The 19,167-nt window shown below is 42.2% G+C and overlaps 1 protein-coding gene across 2 annotated transcripts in view; it reads left to right on the forward strand.

The window, feature by feature from the left end:
• The window catches only part of LOC110800179 (uncharacterized), a 29,501-nt gene that overhangs the window by 4,420 nt on the left and 5,914 nt on the right, over positions 1-19,167 (forward strand). For both annotated transcript variants that reach the window (XM_022005471.2, XM_022005472.2), the window contains exons 2-3: positions 16,257-16,344; positions 16,484-16,580. In XM_022005471.2, the coding sequence (XP_021861163.2) occupies positions 16,257-16,344; positions 16,484-16,580 (185 nt within the window). The remainder of the gene's footprint in view (positions 1-16,256; positions 16,345-16,483; positions 16,581-19,167) is intronic.

The raw sequence follows: 19,167 nt of genomic DNA on the forward strand, positions 1-19,167 counted from the left end.
TAATGTACTAACGAGGCTTAAATGTGCGTAACTTTACCAAAATGGGTGAGAATGAGTCTTTGAAACATAACACTAAGTGTATTAAACATGGAAATACTTTAAAATACTCATTTAAGTTCATTAGTTGAAAGTTAGGACCGAAATCAGCCATTTTAGTCAAAACGTGACCGATAATGAACTAACGAAGCTTAAATGTGCATAACTTCACCAAAATGGTGAGAATGAGTCTTTGAAACATAAAAATAAGTGTATTAAACATTTAAAGACTTTAAAATACTCATTTAAGTTCATTAGTTGAAAGTTAGAACCGAAATTAGTCATTTTAGTCAAAACGTGACCGATAATGAACTAACGAAGCTTAAATGTGCATAACTTAACCAAAATGGTGAGAATGATTCTTTTAAACATAAAACTAAGTGTATTAAACATGGAAAGACTTTAAAATACTCATTTAAGTTCATTAGTTGAAAGTTGGGACCGAAATTAGCCATTTTAGTCAAAATGTGACCGATAATGAACTAACGAGGCTTAAATGTGCATAACATCACCAAAATGGGTGAGAATGAGTCTTTGAAACATAAAACTAAGTGTATTAAACATGGAAAGACTTTATAATTCTCAATTAAGTTCATTAGTTGAAAGTTGAGACCGAAATTAGCCATTTTAGTCAAAATGTTATTGATAATGAACTAACGAGGCTTAAATGTGCATAACTTCACCAAAATGGGTGAGAATGCGTCTTTGAAACATAAAACTAAGTGTATTAAACATGGAAAGACTTTAAAATACTCATTTAATTTCATTAGTTGAAAGTTGGGACCGAAATTAGCCATTTTTATTATTATATGGTTCATTATTTCTTTGTTATGAACAAATTAAGTCTTAATTTTTTGTGCGATTCAATATTTATAATACAACTAAAGTGTATATATATTTTTTGATTGTTGATATTTTAAAGGTATTCAATAATACGAGGGAGCGGCTTTTCACATTTGAGGAGATAGATGAAGTTCGAGAAATGTTGGCAAACTTCATTAGTAGTGATTGTCTTTGATATTTTCTTGTACTGAATCTTAAATTATGGATGCTAGTTTTTCATATAATTGTAATGTGAACGACTTTTATATTTACAATTATATACTATTTATTTTAATTATCTATATAATTGGATAGTTGTTATATGACGTATGGAGGTTAATCAGTAGCGTGGTCCAATTGTAATATGTAGCAGGGAAATCGGTTATACAACAAATCTAGATCACGTGCGGCTTATTTATAGGCCAAGTACGGCTCATTTTTATGCATGTGCTGCCCCTTTTTATGTCAAGTGCGGGCTCATTTTCAAATTTGGCAGCACCAAATATGTCAAGTGCGGGCTCATTTTCAATATTGGCAGCACCAAATATGTCAAGTGCGGGCTCATTTTCAAAATTGGCAGCACCAAATATGTCAAGTGCGGGCTCATTTTCTAAATTGGCAGCACAAAATATGTCAAGTGCGGGCTCATTTTCTAAATTGGCAGCACTTGAAACATCAAGTGCTGCCAATATTTTGGCAGCACTTGAAAAACATCAAGTGCGGGCAGGCCATGTGCTGCACATGTAAAAGCCCGCACTAAACCCCTTAAAGTGAGCCCGCACTTGAGGTTTTTTCCTCTAGTGGTAGTTAGTCAGGCAACGGAAATCCCAGTCGGCGAAAAGAGGAAGATATTGCCCGTAAGAAACCTATTCGGAGGACATGAAACAGAACAACCCGAGCCCCACCCCAGTAGGCACCAGATGGTCGCCCTGCGCAGCCAGCCTGAAAGCATGGTCATGGAGGAAGCAAGAGAGGCACCCCAGAGGTACGCGCCACGCCGATATACCATTCAACCAACAAACTCACCCCTGTGCTTGGAAATCCTGGAAGAACCGATGGAAAAAGTAAAATTCCCGCTCTGCAAGAACGACGGATCAACCGACCCAGAGGTTCACTGCACAATGTTCGGGCAGCATATGATGCTGTATACAGACTCCGACGCCATATGGTGCAAAGTGTTCGCATCTACGCTCCTGGGAGTAGCGTCCGGCTGGTACAAAGGCTTACCAAAGGGATCAATATACAATTACCGGCAGTTGGAGGCAGAGTTCATGCTCCGGTCCATCAGTCGACAACAAAGAAAGAAAACATCAGGGGAACTAATGGCGATCACGCAAAAGAATGGAGAAACCCTGAGGGACTACCTGTAACGCCCCGACCTCTAATTCAATTACTAAAGCATAATTAGCAGCGGAATTAACCTAATTCGGTCGGGACATTACCCGCCGTAACTCCCTCTTGGGAATTACAAGGCAACCATCAATCACATTCCATTAGAACTCCCAAAATAATATAATAGTCCTTTTTATACACCAAAATAAAAGTACATAACTTACTAAAAGTCTTTAATTAAACTATTAAAACATCAAGCATAAACTAAGTGAACATTATTATTGTGAATTTCCTCGCCACTAATCGTTTCCATCGTTCCCCGCGGTACCTAAAACAGAAAACAAAACGGTGAGCCGAAGACTCAGTAACGACTATCCTAGCAACGTAAATTCATTTCAATTCATTTTATTTAATAACACAGGGAGAATAGAATAATGTAAAACATTTTATAAAGTCCTTTATTTAATTCATTCATAACTTTAGGGTGCACATGCTAGCCGTGGCAAGTATGACATGGTGGAACGTCTTCCACGATGGACCCCTGTCCATAAACATGGGGCCTTGGCCCGAAAACATGAGAGCCTTGGCTCAATGGGCGGATGCCCCATGGGTACATGCATGACCGAGAATCGTAACCTGTGAACATACACTGCCAAACGGACTAGGTCTTTCACTTTCATTTATCATGTTTCGTTTAATTTTACATTTTAACCTTTTTACTTCAGTTGAAGTAACATGTTTCCTTTGGATCATACGATCAAACATCTTTTCTTTCATGGTTTCTTATAAACAACATTTTATAAGAAATTCAATCAATCATAATATCATTTTATAAGAAATTCAATCAATCATAAAATAAGGAATAATTTCATCAAATTATAATAAATTATTCAATCAAAACATAATTCATTTCCCGCAATTCAATAAAACATGTCAAAGCATTCAGATCATAAATTCAATCATATTGTCATGATTTCATAAACACATTTAGAAGGGAATTGCGGGTACTAGCAATAGCCGTTACCTCGGATCCGCGATTTGCTAAGGATTTTCTTGGTTCGTTCGTCCTGAGCTCCGAGTCCAATTTCTTTCAAAATAGTAAATCATTAAATTAGTACTAAATCGGTAAATAATTTTAAAATCAACATCTTATAAATAATAATTTTTATAAATAATGGTTTTATTAATAAATATAATTTCATAATTTAATGAAAATAGAATTAAACGAAATTTTAATCAAATTATACTTATATAAATCGATTTACATGAAAATAGTATATAAATTCTGTTTTGTTTAAAAATAAATCTAGTAATTTATTTTATTAAAATCGATAATCCTGAAAAATATTAAATAATTTTATTAGTAAATATTTATATCATAGAAATAAATTAAAACATGAAAACTAATAAATTAGGAAAATCTGGAATCATAAGTTGGTTTCTTACCCAAAGGCCCAAATTAATTTGACCCAATTTGATTTTGTGGGTTTTAAGGGGGAATAAAATCAAAACCAAAAATTAGTTTTGGTTTTCTGGGAACAGGCACGAGACGAAATAGGGGAAGGGAAGAGGAGATGGACGAGGAGGAGAGAAGAGGAGGGAGGAAAGGAGGTTGGCTGGGGTGGCTCGACGATGAAGGGCGACGATGATGGTGGTGGTCGGCGGAACGGCGAGGGAGCGAGAAAATGAAGCACGAAGTGCGCGAAACAGGGGAAATTCGGGGGTGTTTCTGGGTGGTTTTGGGCGGCGGCTCGCCGGAAATAGGGAGTCGGAGAATGGTTGGCAAGGTGGTGGTGACAGTTGGGAGTGGTGGTGCGTGGTGTGAGTGGTGCAGCGAGGCGGGGAAAAGGGAGAGACAGGGGAGTGTGTCGAGAGGAGGGGAGGGAAGGAGGTGGTGCGTGCGGTGGTACTGTGGGGCGATGATGGTTGGGGTGGCTGTGTGGTGTTGGACGGAGGTGGCAGTGGTGGTAGCCGGTGGTTGCGGTGGTGGTTCGAAATCACAGAAACAAGAGGAAGTGAGATTTTGTTTGATTTTCGATTCTGATTTTTGGCTTGCGAAATTGGGTTTCTGGTGGTTGGGTTTGTAAAGGAAGAAAAGGAAGAGTTCAATTTGAACTTTCCAATTGAATGTAGACCAGATTGAGGGAAAAGAAGAAGGAAGGAAGAGAATGGTTTCTTCCTCTGGTTCACGTGAAAAGCAGGAGAAAGAAGTGAAAAATGAAATTTTGTTCTTGAGGGTATTTTGGTCATTTCACAAGATTATGCCAAATTCTGAAATTTGTTGCTATTTTTGGAAACTACTAAAAATAGAAATGTATAGTTAAAATAATTCTTAAAAATATCGTTAACGAGACATAATTAAATAAATTTTCGTTTATAAATTTATCGTTTGAAATAAATCGTAAAAACGTTTGAATTAACGAAATTCGGTTTTTCGTAATTATTTAAAACGAAATCAAGTTAATAAATATTTTTAGTTTTAATAAATCAAGTTTAAAATTTCGGGGTATTACACTACCTCATCAGGTTCAACAACGAATCTACAAGCATACCCAATTTGCAGCAAGAAATAGCCGTGGTGGCGATGAGAGGAATGAACAACTGCGAATTCAAGAAGTACCTAGGAAGGAAATCATTCACGGATTTAGGGAGTGCGCTGGTAAAGGCCCATGAATACATCAAAAGCGATGAGCTGATGACAATCCCAAACCATTTTCAGTCAGCAGGGACAAAAAATAACACACCCAGGCCCATCCAGCAAGCCCAACAACCCCAACACAGGGGATACAGGAGAGACAGTCAGAGAAGAGAATACCAGGGGAAAGAGTACCAATAACAAACAAGCCATGCCTACCCGGCATTTTCCGAATACACCCCACTGAACTCCCCAAGAGCTGCCATATACAACATCAACAAAAATGAAAGCTGGAGGAGACCACCCCCAATGAGTAACAAACCCAGACCACAGTCGAAATACTGGCTTTCCACGAGGACTGTAGGCACTACACAGAAGAGTGTAGAGACTTGAAGGATAACATTGAGGATATGATCAGAAGAGGCTACCTGACACAGTATAAAGCCCGACAAGACAGCAATAGTTATCACAACCACAACCAGCAGAACAATAACCCAAATAATAGATTGCTGGCAACCCAGGCACCACTCAGAATTGAACAAAAAGCACCAGAAACCATTCGTAATGCAAAGGCAAGAAACACCGGACAAAAGAGGTCAACAGTGTGGGTAATATCCGGCGGCCCATGCCATGGAGGAACTATAAGTGGGGCCGACAAAAGCCTAGAAGAGCATCGCCATCTCGTAAACTACCACAACACCAGAAAATGGCCATTACCCCCTACGATGCCAGAAATTTCATTTTCCTCGAAAGACTGCCGCAGAATCATATATCCTCAGGACGACCCACGGCTTTAGGTCTGAAAGTGGCAAACTTCCCGGTGAAACGAATACTAGTAGACGGGGGAAGCTCAGCCAACATAATATTCTGGGAAGCTTTCACCCAGCTTCAGATAGATGAGAAGGAACTCACGAGAGTCAATTACCCGGTAATAGGATTTTCCGGAGCCACCGTCTTTCCGGAGGGAAGCATTAGACTACCGGTACAGATCGAAGAGGGCAATTCGGTAAGAGACTTAATGGTGGATTTCCTAGTAATAAAAGTGTCGGCTGCATACAACATCATCGTAGGCCGACCATTCATCCACGACGCACAAGCAGTAGTGTCAACATACCACCTGACGATGATATATATGTCTAACTTCGAAAGGGCCGAAAGAATCCGAGGCAGTCAGGAGTCGGCAAGATCATGCTACCTGACGGCGTTAAAAACACCGGGCCGCTTGACCCCATCCATGAACATAACAAGAGAGGCGGCAGTGAAGAGACCCGCAAGAAATCAAAGCTCGAAATCAGAGGGTGAACAATCTTTGCTACCAAAGAAAGAAAAAAGACAGAAACAGGAAACACCGAAAATTGAAAACCTTGAAGAAAGGGTTGTCGGGCCTAGTTTAGAAGCGGGAGGAGAGATTGAATAAATAGAGCTGGTAGAAGGAGAACCAGATAGAACAGTTAAGATAGGAACCAATATTGACCCGTACTGCGGGTGAACATGATCGGCCTGCTGCGAGAAAACGCCGACGTGTTCGCATTCTCCGCCGAAGAAATGCATGGTATCAGCCCAGATGTCATCGAACACCGGCTGAACGTCGACAGATCAGTGAGGCCGGTAAAACAAAAGAAAGGAAATTTCTCGACTGAAAAAAATTCAAGCAATACAGGAAGAGGTAGAAAAGTTACTGGGGGCAGGATTCATCGAACCATGTGATTATCCGGAATGGTTAGCCAACGTTGTAATGGTAAAAAAGTCTAATGGCTCCTGGAGAATGTGTGTAGATTTCACAAACCTAAATCGAGCATGCCCAAAAGATTGCTACCCACTACCAAGAATATATCGACAGGTTAGTCGATTCAACAAGCGGGCACGCGCTGCTAAGCTTCCTGGATGCATTTTCCGGATACCATCAAATCAGCCTAGTTAAGGCCGACAGGTAAAAAGCGGCATTCATTACTGAGGGGGGAGTATTAAGTTACAAAGCCATGCCGTTTGGGCTGAAAAATGCTGGAGCGACTTACCAAAAGTTAGTAGACAGAGTGTTCGCAGAACAGAAAGGCCGTAATATCGAGGTGTACGTCGATGACTCTATAGTGAAGAGTAAGGTCAAGAGAGACCATGTGGATGACCTCAGGGAAACATTTGAAACTCTGCGCCGGTACCAAATGAAGCTGAACCCCAAGAAGTGTGTGTTCGGAGTTAAATCGGGGAAATTCTTAGGCTTCCTAGTCAGCGAGAGGGGCATCGACGCGAATCCGGACAAGGTAGAGGCAATACTCAACCTTCCTCAACCAAAAAGCATCAAAGACGTACAAAGGCTGACAGGAAGAATGACAGCGTTAACAACGTTTGTTAGTAAGTCGGCAGACAGGTCGATCCCATTCTTCAATACTTTGACGCATAACGGAAATTTTCAATGGGGAGAGATCAAAGAAAAAGATTTTGAGAAAAATTAAAGACCACCTTCCGACACTACCGACCATAGCCATGCCGGAAGAAGGCGACAAGCTGCAATTATATGTATCTGCCTCACCTCACACCGTCGCAGCCGTCCTAATCATCGAAAAGGACAGACTCTAGCAACCAGTATACTTTGTTAGCCACGTCCTAAACCCGGCGGAAGCAAGATACTCATTGATAGAAAAGTTAGCCTACGCAGTCTTGATAGCAACCAGAAAACTCAGACCATACTTTGATGCACACACCATAGAGGTCCTGACGAATTTCCCATTAGAAAAGGCTCTACAGAAAATGGATACAGCCGGCAGGCGGCAGGCTATTGCGATGGGAAATAGAGTTGTTAGAATACGATATAGAGTTCCACCCCCGCAATGCAATAAAAGCCCAAGCCTTGGCCGACTTTGTGGTCGAAGCATCCTACCAGGAGGATGAGACCACAACGGAATATTGCGAAATCGCGGTGGATGGATCGGCCGCGCAGTCAGGCGTTGGAGCCGGCATAGTCATGACATCGTTGGCAGGCGACAAGTTTGAGTATGAAATCTGGTTCACCTTTGCAGCCTCGAACAATGAGGCAGAGTATGAGGCAGCCATCGCAGGAGTGAAACTGTGTCTGTTGGCAGACGCCAAGAAAGTAACAATGACAACCGATTCTCAACTGGTGGCAAACCAATTCTCGGGAGAGTATGAAACCAAGGAGCCGTCAATGAGACGGTATCAAGAAAAATTGAAAACACTTACAGTAAGACTGGAAGCTTTCGAAATCGTTTTGGACCCTAGAGCATTGAACACTGCTGCAGACAACCTCGCCAAACTGGCCAGCTCGAAAGCAATCGAACTCGACAGGTCAGTAATGATAGAAATCATGCACAGAAGGAGTACGGAGGAGAAGGGGAAAGAGGTGATGGTCATTACGACAGATAAAGAATGGTACAACAACATCTAGGCATACAAAACAACAGGGTTGTTACCAACTGACGCCAACGAAGCGAAAAAAGTGAAAAAAGACGACTGCTGGTACGTCATATATCAGGGATAACTTTACAAAAGAGCATTCAGCCTCCCCCAATTGCGATGCCTGACGGCATACGAGTCAGCAAGGCTGATCGAAGAAATGCATGAGGGAATATGTGGGAACCATATAGGGGAAAGACACTCTCCCTAATCTGTCGGAGACAAGGGTACTATTGGCCAACCATGATATAAAATGCACAAAATTACGTCAAAAGATGTGAAAAGTGTCAGTTATTTGCTCTAGTGATCCGTATGCCCGCAAACGATCTAATGCCCATTTTAAATCCAATTCCATTTTCCTGGGGGATGGACATCGTGGGACCCTTCACAACAGCCTCCGGAGGCAGGAAGTTCCTAATCGTCGTCGTAGATTACTTCACGAAAAGGATAGAGGCTGAACCAGTAGCAAAGATAACATCCAACCAGGTGAGAAAATTCATCTGGAAAAAATATAATAACAAGATTCGGAATAACGACAACAATAGTACTCGACCACGGAGGCCAGTTTGACTGCACACCTATCCGAGCTTTCCTGGCAGATTACCGGGTCCAATTCGCCTACGCTTCAGTCTGCCATCCCCAAAGCAACGGCCAGGCAGAGGTCGCAAACAAACAGATACACACGGCCCTAAAGAAAAAACTGGACGAGTTCAAAGGGAAATGGGCAGACACAGTCCCATAAGTATTGTGGGGAAACAGAACGACGGTTAAGGAAGCAACGGGAGAAAGTCCCTTCAAGTTATGCTTCGGATCAGAAGCAGTCATACCGGCAGAAGTGGCACTGCCTACCTTCCGCATCCAGCACTACGAAGAACATGAAAACGACAACTTACTCCGACACCAGCTAGACTTCCTGCCAGAAGTTAGACTACAAGCTGAAATCAAGTCAGCAGCTTACTTAAATAAAATGAGCAAAGCTTACAAAAACGGGTAAAGCACAGGAAACTGGAAGTAGGGGATCTGGTACTTCGCCGCACAGCTGCAACCGGAAAAGCACAGAAACAGGGTAAGCTGACAGCAAACTGGGAAGGACTGTACCATACCAAATATGGGAAGAGGTAGTAGCCGGATCGTACAGGCTAATGCAAATGGATGGAACACCGCTGAAAAATTCATGGAATGCAGACACGCTGAGGAAATTTTATGTATGAAAAACTTGTATGAATGACCAATGTAACAAGGCCGACAGAACCATATTTCTATTTTAATATATAACGTAACTACCAGGTATGTTCGGAACGCAAGAATGCAAGAAACGACATAATAAAAACAAAAGGTTGAGCACATTGGCCCAGTCGGCAATGATGCAAGAAACGACATAATAAAAACAAAAGGTTGAGCACATTGGCCCAGTCGGCAATGATGCAAGAAACGACATACTAAAAACAAAAGGTTGAGCACATTGGCCCAGTCGGCAATGATGCAAGAAACGACATACTAAAAACAAAAGGTTGAGCAATTGGCCCAGTCGGCAATGATGCAAGAAACGACATAATAAAAACAAAAGGTTGAGCACATTGGCCCAGTCGGCAATGATGCAAGAAACGACATAATAAAAACAAAAGGTTGAGCACATTGGCCCAGTCGGCAATGATGCAAGAAACGACATAACAAAGATAAAAGGTTGAGCACATTGGCCCAGTCGGCAATGATGCAAGAAACGACATACTAAAAACAAAAGGTTGAGCACATTTTCCCAGTCGGCAGTGATGCAAGAAACGGCATAATACAAGCACAAGGTTGAGCACACCAGCCCAATCGGCGATGATGCAAGAAACGATATAATATAAGCAAAAGGTTGAGCACATCAGCCCAGTCAGCGATAACGCAACAAACGATAATCTTAAAGTTGAAAGATATTATCCCATTCAGCGATGACGCAGCAAACGACACAATACACAACAATAATCCCAAGGTAAACAACGGTACAATAATCAAACATATCAAATCAAGAGAAACGCAAGTAAACCAAGAAATGACAAATTCATTAACACATCCTAAAAAATATTAAGAAACACGGAGACGACAGCCACCACCCAAAAATAGCAAACGCGGAGTGAGTAGCTGCTAAAAGGCACGGACAAACGCTACAAACAGTGCTATCAAGACGAATATAATGTTCTTAAAACACGAATACACGGAAAAAACTGTTGGAAGAACCACAGGAAGAGCCTGGTGATGATTGACAAGCTGAACCGTCTGCATCACTCCAGTAAGCAGACTCAGGAATCTCCCTATCCGGTTGAAGGTGAGGATCATCATTTTGAATAACCATGTCAGGGAAAGTCTGAGTCTCCAAGCCAGTCGGCTTTACATGGTCTCCCTTCTCATAAGATACCTCAACCTTGTTCCACTCAACGTCCTTCAGCTTCAAAGACTTCACGGCGCAGCGGTGGGCAGCAGTCCACCCACCATTATAGCGTGCCTGCATGTCCTGATAGTAAAAGTCAAACTTCAAAAACTTTTGCACAGCCTTTAGCGCCACCGCTTTACGACCATCTTTCGCAATCTTCTCAATCTCTTGCACAGAATTCAGGGCCGCATCCAGCTTAACCTGCAGCTTAGCTGATTTCTTCTCCTCTTCTTCCAACTTGGCTGGAAGAAGCTCCAATTCGGTCTTCCTATTGCCTGCAGCAATAACATCCAGCTCAAGTTGCGCAATATTCTTCCGGCACTCGGCTTCAGTCTTAACAGATTCAACAAGATCATTCTGAAGCTTCTCTTTCTCAGCTTGTGATCGTTTTAAACGACGTTGATAACTCCGATAGCACTCCACAAGCTCGGTCGCAGATTGCGTCACCTAAAGAAAAAAGTTTTTAGACCTAGAACAAGGAAGAAAAAATAGTAACAAGTGGTATAACCTAATCAAAGATAGAAAAAAAAGTACCGAATGCAAATCATGCATCAACTGTGCAGCCGGTGTCTCAATCTCCTGCGGCACACCGTCAACGGGCGTGGCAACATGACGCAAAGATCGATAGCCCAATGTACCTCCATCCTTTGGACGGTCAAACAGAATAGACTCGCCCCTCAACACATCGGTGGACGACTGCCAATGCTCGTTACTGTGGCCGGGAGGGAAAGAAAGACCAACAAGTGTATCCGGAGACAGTTTCACCAACTTATCCTCAATATAGTCTCCAGAATGAACTATAACCCCATACTTAGACGCCGAGTTGGAAGACCTGTTGATACTCGGACTGTGCCTCGAAATGGGCACAGTGGGACACGGCTGATCAGGAATTAGATCACTCATCACCTGCTTCCGGTTCAACTTAGACATCAGATCATCGTCCAAAATCTCAACCAACTTAGCGGGTTGTTCACCAGACTTCGCACCAAAACCCGCGGTTTGCAAAGGTTTGTCAACACTAGCATAGACATCCTTGACCTTCTCCTGAATCGGTTCCCCGAGTCATTCTTAGACCGTTTGGGGGAGCTGGCACTTGTCTGAAGGGAAGACCTCTTCCCGGTGGCATGCCCCCCGCGGCCGATAGGAAGAGCAACGAACCTGTGACCTGTTGAGATCTCAGGTTGAGCAGAGGAAACGGCTTCAGCTGCAGCAGGAACTTTTGTTCGGGTAACCCGAGGAACTTCACCTCTTTCCACCACAACGGAAGGAGTAACAAAAGAAGGAGGCCGACCACGACAAGCCTTCGCGCAGAAAGTGGCAACTGTGTAATATTTTTCCGAAGGAGCGTCACGGCACCTCTCGACCACTTTCCAGTTCTTGTCAAGGCCGAGTGAAGTCTTGTTCAACCGATGATGCCCTAAGAGGCATAAAACACGAAGTCAAGAAAGAGAAAGGAAGAAGCTTTAGACCACAAAGCTACATAAATAGGCATAAAAGTGATAAACATGCAACAATATAAGAACAACACCAACAAATGACTAGATTTACCGATTGGATGCGTGGGTGCAAGACCAACAGCACCCAGCAAAGCAGGGCTAAGAATATAACCGGCAGGGGGAAGCCAAAACGCCGGTAGAGTTTTTGGCTTAGAAAGACCCACATCTACATACTCAACCAACAACCTATCGTAAGCACGCTGCTCACGAACACCAAGGTCGACTTGGTCAAACTGCTCCATTCTGGTTTTAGGTTGGAAGAAAGTTTGCCGAAGAGGGTAATCATCAGGAATAGCCATGAAATAGAAATGATCTTTCCAATCCTTACAACTAGAAAGTCGAGGATTCACAGTCTGCCTTTGCGACTTGGTAAAAATAGTCCACCAGCCAGTCCTCCTACCATCGTGTTTCAGCCAATGCAGCTTCTTGAACAAATTCAAAGTCAAAGGCCATTGCTTGAAAGAAAATAGCCAAGTGTAAGCTATCAAATTGCGGATGAATATAGGAGATAACTGTACAAGGCCAACATTCCAAGCCCGAAGAACCTTCTCGACAAAGGGATGAAGAGGAAAACGCAAACCATAATCAAACATCTTTGTATAGACGACGACATGCCCTTCATGCACATCCACCACCGTCTGCTTCTTCCTCGGTACAACCAGCCGTTACCCGTCAGGTAAACCCAAGAATCAACCGCCAACTTCGTTATGCCGATTGGCATTAGCCTCATCAACGAAGTCGCCGTCAATTTCAGTTGTCAAAGAAAGAGAATCGTTCGGAGGAGGAGCCGGAACCAAAAAAGGGGCAACTTCACCCTCGAAATCAACGTCGGCATCTAAAGCCTCCTCTTCGAACACTTGCAGTAAATTGTAGCATCATCCTCCTCTTCATCGGAGTCGGCAATAGGTGGTGCCCTAAGCCTAGGAGATCCAGACTCAGAAGACTCTAATATGGAATCACCTGGGGTGGAAGGCCGACAATCGTCACCCCCAGAACCAGCCTCACCCACATAGGCCCTGTTCTGTTCACCTTATTTCCACTTATTTCAGGAAAAATAAGTTCAGATAAGTTCAGTTAAGTTCAGATAAGTTCAAATAAGATAAGTTCAGGAAAAATAAGGGTTGACCAAGTACAACTTATAACTAAAATAATTTTTGATAAGTTTTAATAAGTTCCGATAAGTTTAGATAAGTTCAGTTAAGTTCAGTTAAGTTCAGATAAGTTCAGATAAGATAAGTTCAGAAAAAATAAGTGAAAATCAGGTGAATAGAACGCACCCTGTACATCATGAAACACGGGCTCCTTGCCGGCCCGACGATTACTTGTTGACGACCCTTCGTCAGCCGGCATTTCCCTAGAAACATATATATTGCCGAAGTTAGTACCATACTCCCCAACACCCGAGCCGTCAGGCTGAGTAAATTCCCGATAAGATCGCAAATGATACCTAATTGAAATCGGATCTACGTCTAAAATAGGTTCCCCAGTCGGCACATTATGCTCATTCGGCCTAAGCTCCCTCTCCATTCGGGCTCGAAGGCATGTAGTTGTTGTGATTGGGAAAACTCAGCTGAAGTCATAGGAACGTGTGGACCGCTAACAGGATTCCCACCCATGAACTGAGAAAAAGGAAGAGGCTTGTCGGACTTAACCCCCCACCCGGTACTCCTAGCGTTGCTCGCAGCCGTATCCCCATCCATGTTCAATTCAATTCCAGGTTCACGAGACGGACTACTGGTATCAGAAAGATCTATAGCATCATCATACCCAGCCCCACTATTCATGTTTTGACTATCCCCACTCACAGGCATGCAAACAAAAGAAGAAATACCCGACAAAAGAGAAATAAAGCCAGAGACCGTACCTAATTCTGAAAATCCTCGAAGAACTCTACCCTCAACGACCGCGAAGCTTAACAAAACTCAACTGAAAAAGGAAAATGGGAAAGTCAGGCAACCAACCCTTAAGAAACGCAAGACAACCCAGCAACCAAGAGAAAATTGAGGCTTACCAGAAAGGAAGAATGGCGAATGAGAGGAATAAACTTGTTGAGGAGGAGGCACAAAAGAAATAGCACAGGTAACAGGGAGAAACGAGTGCAAAATAATCCGGAAGGAAAACAGGAGAGAGAAGGAATAAAGTGAGAAGAGGGAAGAGAAAAGGGGGTACTTAAAGGGAAGAGAAGCAAAAACGACGGTTAGTTGAAAAGACAGGAGGAAGATCTCGACGGTTGAAACTGGCGTAACTTCCAACGAACCGCGGATGGCCAACACGTGTCAGAACCATAAATTTGAATTTCCCGCCACGCGTCGCAAGTAATACGAACCGTCGCCACGTTTCCTCAAGGGGGCTAGTCAGCCTAAAATCTCAAGGGGGCTAGTCGGCCTACAATCTCAAGGGGGCTAGTCGGCCTAAAATCTCAAGGGGGCTAGTCAGCCTAATATCTCAAGGGGACTAGTCGGCCTAATATCTCAAGGGGACTAGTCGGCCTAAAATCTCAAGGGGGCTAGTCAGCCTAAAATCTCAAGGGGGCTAGTCAGCCTAAAATCTCAAGGGGGCTAGTCAGCCTAAAATCTCAAGGGGGGCGGATAGTCGGCCTAAAATCTCAAGGGGGCTAGTCAGCCTAAAATCTCAAGGGGGCTAGTCAGCCTAAAATCTCAAGGTGGCTAGTCAGCCTAAAATCTCAAGGGGACTAGTCATCCTAAAATCTTAGGGAGGCTAATCAAACTAAGTCTCGCGAAGGTCAACCAGCCTGCAAAGCCACAATCGAAAGGCACGAGCAATCCTTGTCCTAATGGGGGCCAGTCGTGACATCAACACAAGAATTGTCAAAAAAAAAAAAAAACGGTTGCAAACATCATTATCATGACAACCACACCTCCGGGGTTTGGTCGTCACTGAGGGGGCTAGTTGTACGGGGCACCCTTTTTTTCAGAGCAATTACAACCGCCAAAACAGCTGTAATCACTCTGAGGGGGCTAGTTGTACGGGAAGCCCTACCGACATGCCGGTAGGACATCCCATAACAGTTCTTAAGGATGCATAATAAGCATGCAAAGAGAGACCAAGACTGCAGTCGGTATCTGAGGTATACCACACGCAGTTAGCCTTTCATTGTCAGCACCTAGCTCTCGGATATTAAAGGGAGGATCTGGGACCAAAGGGTAATAACCCGGGTCCTCCGTACAAGCGACCCGTCTATAAATATGGACCCCCATCAATGCCAAAGGTACGCAATTCCACCCAATCATTCTTATAAGCATTTATTACAGAGCTATCAGCATAATCTGACTTAAGCATCGGAGGGGTAATTATCGGATCACCCCCGAGGCTAGTTAACGGTTACTTTGTGCAGGGTACATTCAGCTTCAAGTATCAGAATCAAGTCAACCCTTTCCTGTTCCAAGTCCAATACCGGAACAAAACCCAATTTATTTTTGAAAAGATAAACAAAATCTCCCGATCTACTTTCGTCGTCGCTGCAACCAACCACCGAAGTCCGCCATCTTCGTCTTCGTTTCTTACTCCAGCGTTGCCACAAATCCACTACCAACAATTTCGGTGGCTACAACAACCCAACAAAGTAATTAATTTGCTTAAAAGTATGGTATAATTGTCGTGTGAAATTGCTAAATAAATAAAAATTCATACTAGTTTAAGTTTGTTTGATGGTTGTATAAATCCATATTACTAGAAGTATGAATTATTCTTGTTGTTGTTAATTCCTCAACCATTTTTGTTGTTGGTAATGAGAAATTGCGATGTTGCAGGGAAGACATCTTATTTGCTTATTAATTATTTTTTTTTTGCTTTTTTGTTGTTGGTAATGAAACCGCTGATTCAATCGACGGTTTCGTAATAAATGAAACCACCGATTGAATTGGCGGTTTATAAGTAAACCGGAAAAAAATATTAAAATTATAAAACCTTGATAGCTTAGACGATGTGGTGGAAATTACTTTAAAAATTGGTGTATTTTGAGAATTTTGTTATCTTTAAGCAATATCTATGAAAATTGCTCCTTTTTGTCAGCCCTTTTCCTTATTTCTTGTCTAACTTAACCCCTACTGTAAAAAATACGGAGTATAATTAATGGTGTTTTGTTCTAATTTAGAACAAGAACGGCTGAACTAGATCACCGTCTTCCAAAGGTCTCAGCCTCCGAGGAGATGATCGTCTGTGTTGCAGTTGTCGGTCACCAGGTCCCGTCCTCTCTCTCATCATCATCAATTTAATCACCTAAATAATTAACTTGCATCAATCTTTGTGTAATATTTTTCTCCATCAATAAAATTCTGGGCAATAATGGAAAACAAAACTGAAAATGTATGATTTTGGCAGAACAATCCATTATACATTCAAAGCTTCACAGAGGCAGATGATGCCCTCAAGCTTCATCACATCGTTCACTGCTCCCTCGATGTTATTGACGAACGAGGTCTTTTTTCTCTTTCTACGATCTTTATAAATTTGTTTTGCGAATTTTCATCGATTTCAGCTCATTTACTGCTTCATTGTTTACCTAGATTGATTTGAAAGCAACTTTTTCATTTTGGGTGCTGGGTTTGATTCCCGGATAAATTTACCCAAAATAGTGGGAAGTTTGATCCGAGATATTGTTTGGTGGTAAATTATTCAATGTAATCGGCAAATCCCTAACCCTATTTGATAGAGAGCATTTCGAAATGAAGCCTGTTTCTGCAATTTTATTGTGTGCAAAATTTGATTATGAGTGACTGAGTGATTGTGAGACAATCAATATTTCTTTGGCATATTCCAATTTACCTCTCTTTCACTATCCTCAAGCTTCCGTTTATTGCTCTGATCTAGCAGGATTTGAGTATTTTCAAGATTTATTGCTTTGAAGTTGTTGAAAATGTGTGTTGCTGGCTTGCTGCAGCTTTTTGAGAATGTTTTGCAATTTGCCAAAAGTGATGTTTTTGTTGGTGGTTGATCCGTTTATTTGCCTGATTTTTGGTCTACGCTTCTGAAATGATATGACAGACACCCAAACTGATATAACATTCACACTTTTCTAATCTTCAAAGGAACGTCTTGAAGTATGAAGTGTCACCCTACTCAATTTTAAAGACTAGCAAAACATCAGCCCGTAAGTTAAAACATAAACTGAAATGTCATGCCTCTTAGTAGTAGTGAATCAATAATCGGAAAGGCAAACTCATCCTTTTAAGTTTGAAAAGTTGCCCTTTGTACCAAAGGGTTAGTTGGAATTCGTAGAAATATAAAAGAGAAACTTAACATATTCAATGGTATGTATTATATAGGGTTTGAACACATGATAAGAGAATAAGAGCATAGACACTATCTGTTAGAGCAATTGGTGATCATTGGAGTAATGAGGGAAGAACAAATTGGAAAAATTGAGAAAATTGAATGCAAGATGACACAAAATTTGGGAGGTGGGAAATCCTTCAAGCAATGTGCTTGAAGCCTATAAAATCCACCCTAAACTAGAAGACTATATTGTATTGGTTTAGAATTAGAGTTTACAAGAGTATTGAGCAAACCATCTCTCCAACTCTCACTCACAAGCACATGGGTGAACAATGAAGAACTTCTTCATAAACCCTGGCTTTCTCTCTCTAATTTATGGATACATCAATAAATGCTACCAATAGAGTATATATAGTCCACACTTAGTTTTAAAAAGCGCGAAGCGCACTGAAGCGCAAAAGGGCCCTGGAGCTTAAGCGCAAACTTTTCGTAGGCGAAGCGCACCCGGAAAGGAATAATAAAATTTCAAAAGTTCAGAAAATATGGAGAAAATATGGAAAGAAAAGATGAAAAAAAGAGAAATCAAAACGATGAAAGAAAAATTCAGAATCCGACGGGAGAAATCCGACGAGAAGGCTAGAGAAATCGGGCTACGGGAGAAAATTGCACTAGGATTTTCAAAAACTTCCCAAATATTCGCTTTTCAATAAAAAAGAAATCACGTGATACTTAAAAAAAGAAGATTAGAGTCACGTGGCTTTATTTTTTATAAAAAAGAAGGGTGAGATGTGCCCAGACTACAAGAAGCGCGAAAGCGCTAGGAAGAGCAGAAGCACCGAAGCGCTAGGGAGCGCGCGCTTCTTGTATGTCGCTAGGTTTCGGCTGGCAGAAGCGTTTTGCTGTGAGCTTCTGAGCTTCCGAGCTTTAAGCGCAAAAAAGCGCGCTTTTTAAAACTAAGAGTCCACAGCATAAATACAATCCAATGGCCAAGGATTGAACACGTCGTTGAAGCTCACGGAAAAATTAGTAGCAACTCGCCCTACATTTCGGGCAAACATAAACCAGGTTCGGTCGAACCACTTCCTTCCGCTACTGACTCTTTTTCCTTTCTTCGAGTTCGGTCGAATCACCAATAGGTTCGAACAAACTTATAACAGGTTTGGTTCTCTGCTCGTGGACAACTCGTCGTAAAATTGACCTAACTCTCTCGTTTCTCATCCAAAACGAGCTCATGTCTGGGTGTCACGGTCCAAATGTTTCGAAATCGGATTCGTGCGACGCACTCTTGCCTTTTTGGCGGCAAGGATGCAAGCCTTGTACGGAATGAGTGTCTCGTAGGGGCATAAGCAAGCGTTTGATTCTGGATGGGCACTCTTGCCTATTGACTACAAGAACGAGAGGCGAGGGTCGATCGGGGCGCTTGTGTGCGCACATCAGGCACAAGCCGGACCATCGCGAACAATTTATCTAACTGCGAGATTTTGTGGGTTTTGGGGTGCTTTACAGCGAGTGGCGGCACAATATTTATACAATCCTACAACAAAACACAAGCAATAAAGCCATGACAACAATCGGTGAGAAGTAGAAATTCATTCATTCATACCCCTCATAGAGGTTTATTTTGAATTAGCTACAAACTCCCGGCGAACACTGGATTGACAGTAATATAATAATTCTATTTAAAGCGTAGAAGACATTAGAAAGGTCCTAGAAAGCAATAGCTAAGAAAAATACAAGTTACGTAAGGTTCGTTTCTAACATCCTCCCCCACTTAAGTTGTCGACTTACAA

Source organism: Spinacia oleracea, chromosome 4 (assembly GCF_020520425.1).
Source record: "Spinacia oleracea cultivar Varoflay chromosome 4, BTI_SOV_V1, whole genome shotgun sequence".
Classification (NCBI taxonomy): domain Eukaryota; kingdom Viridiplantae; phylum Streptophyta; class Magnoliopsida; order Caryophyllales; family Amaranthaceae; genus Spinacia; species Spinacia oleracea.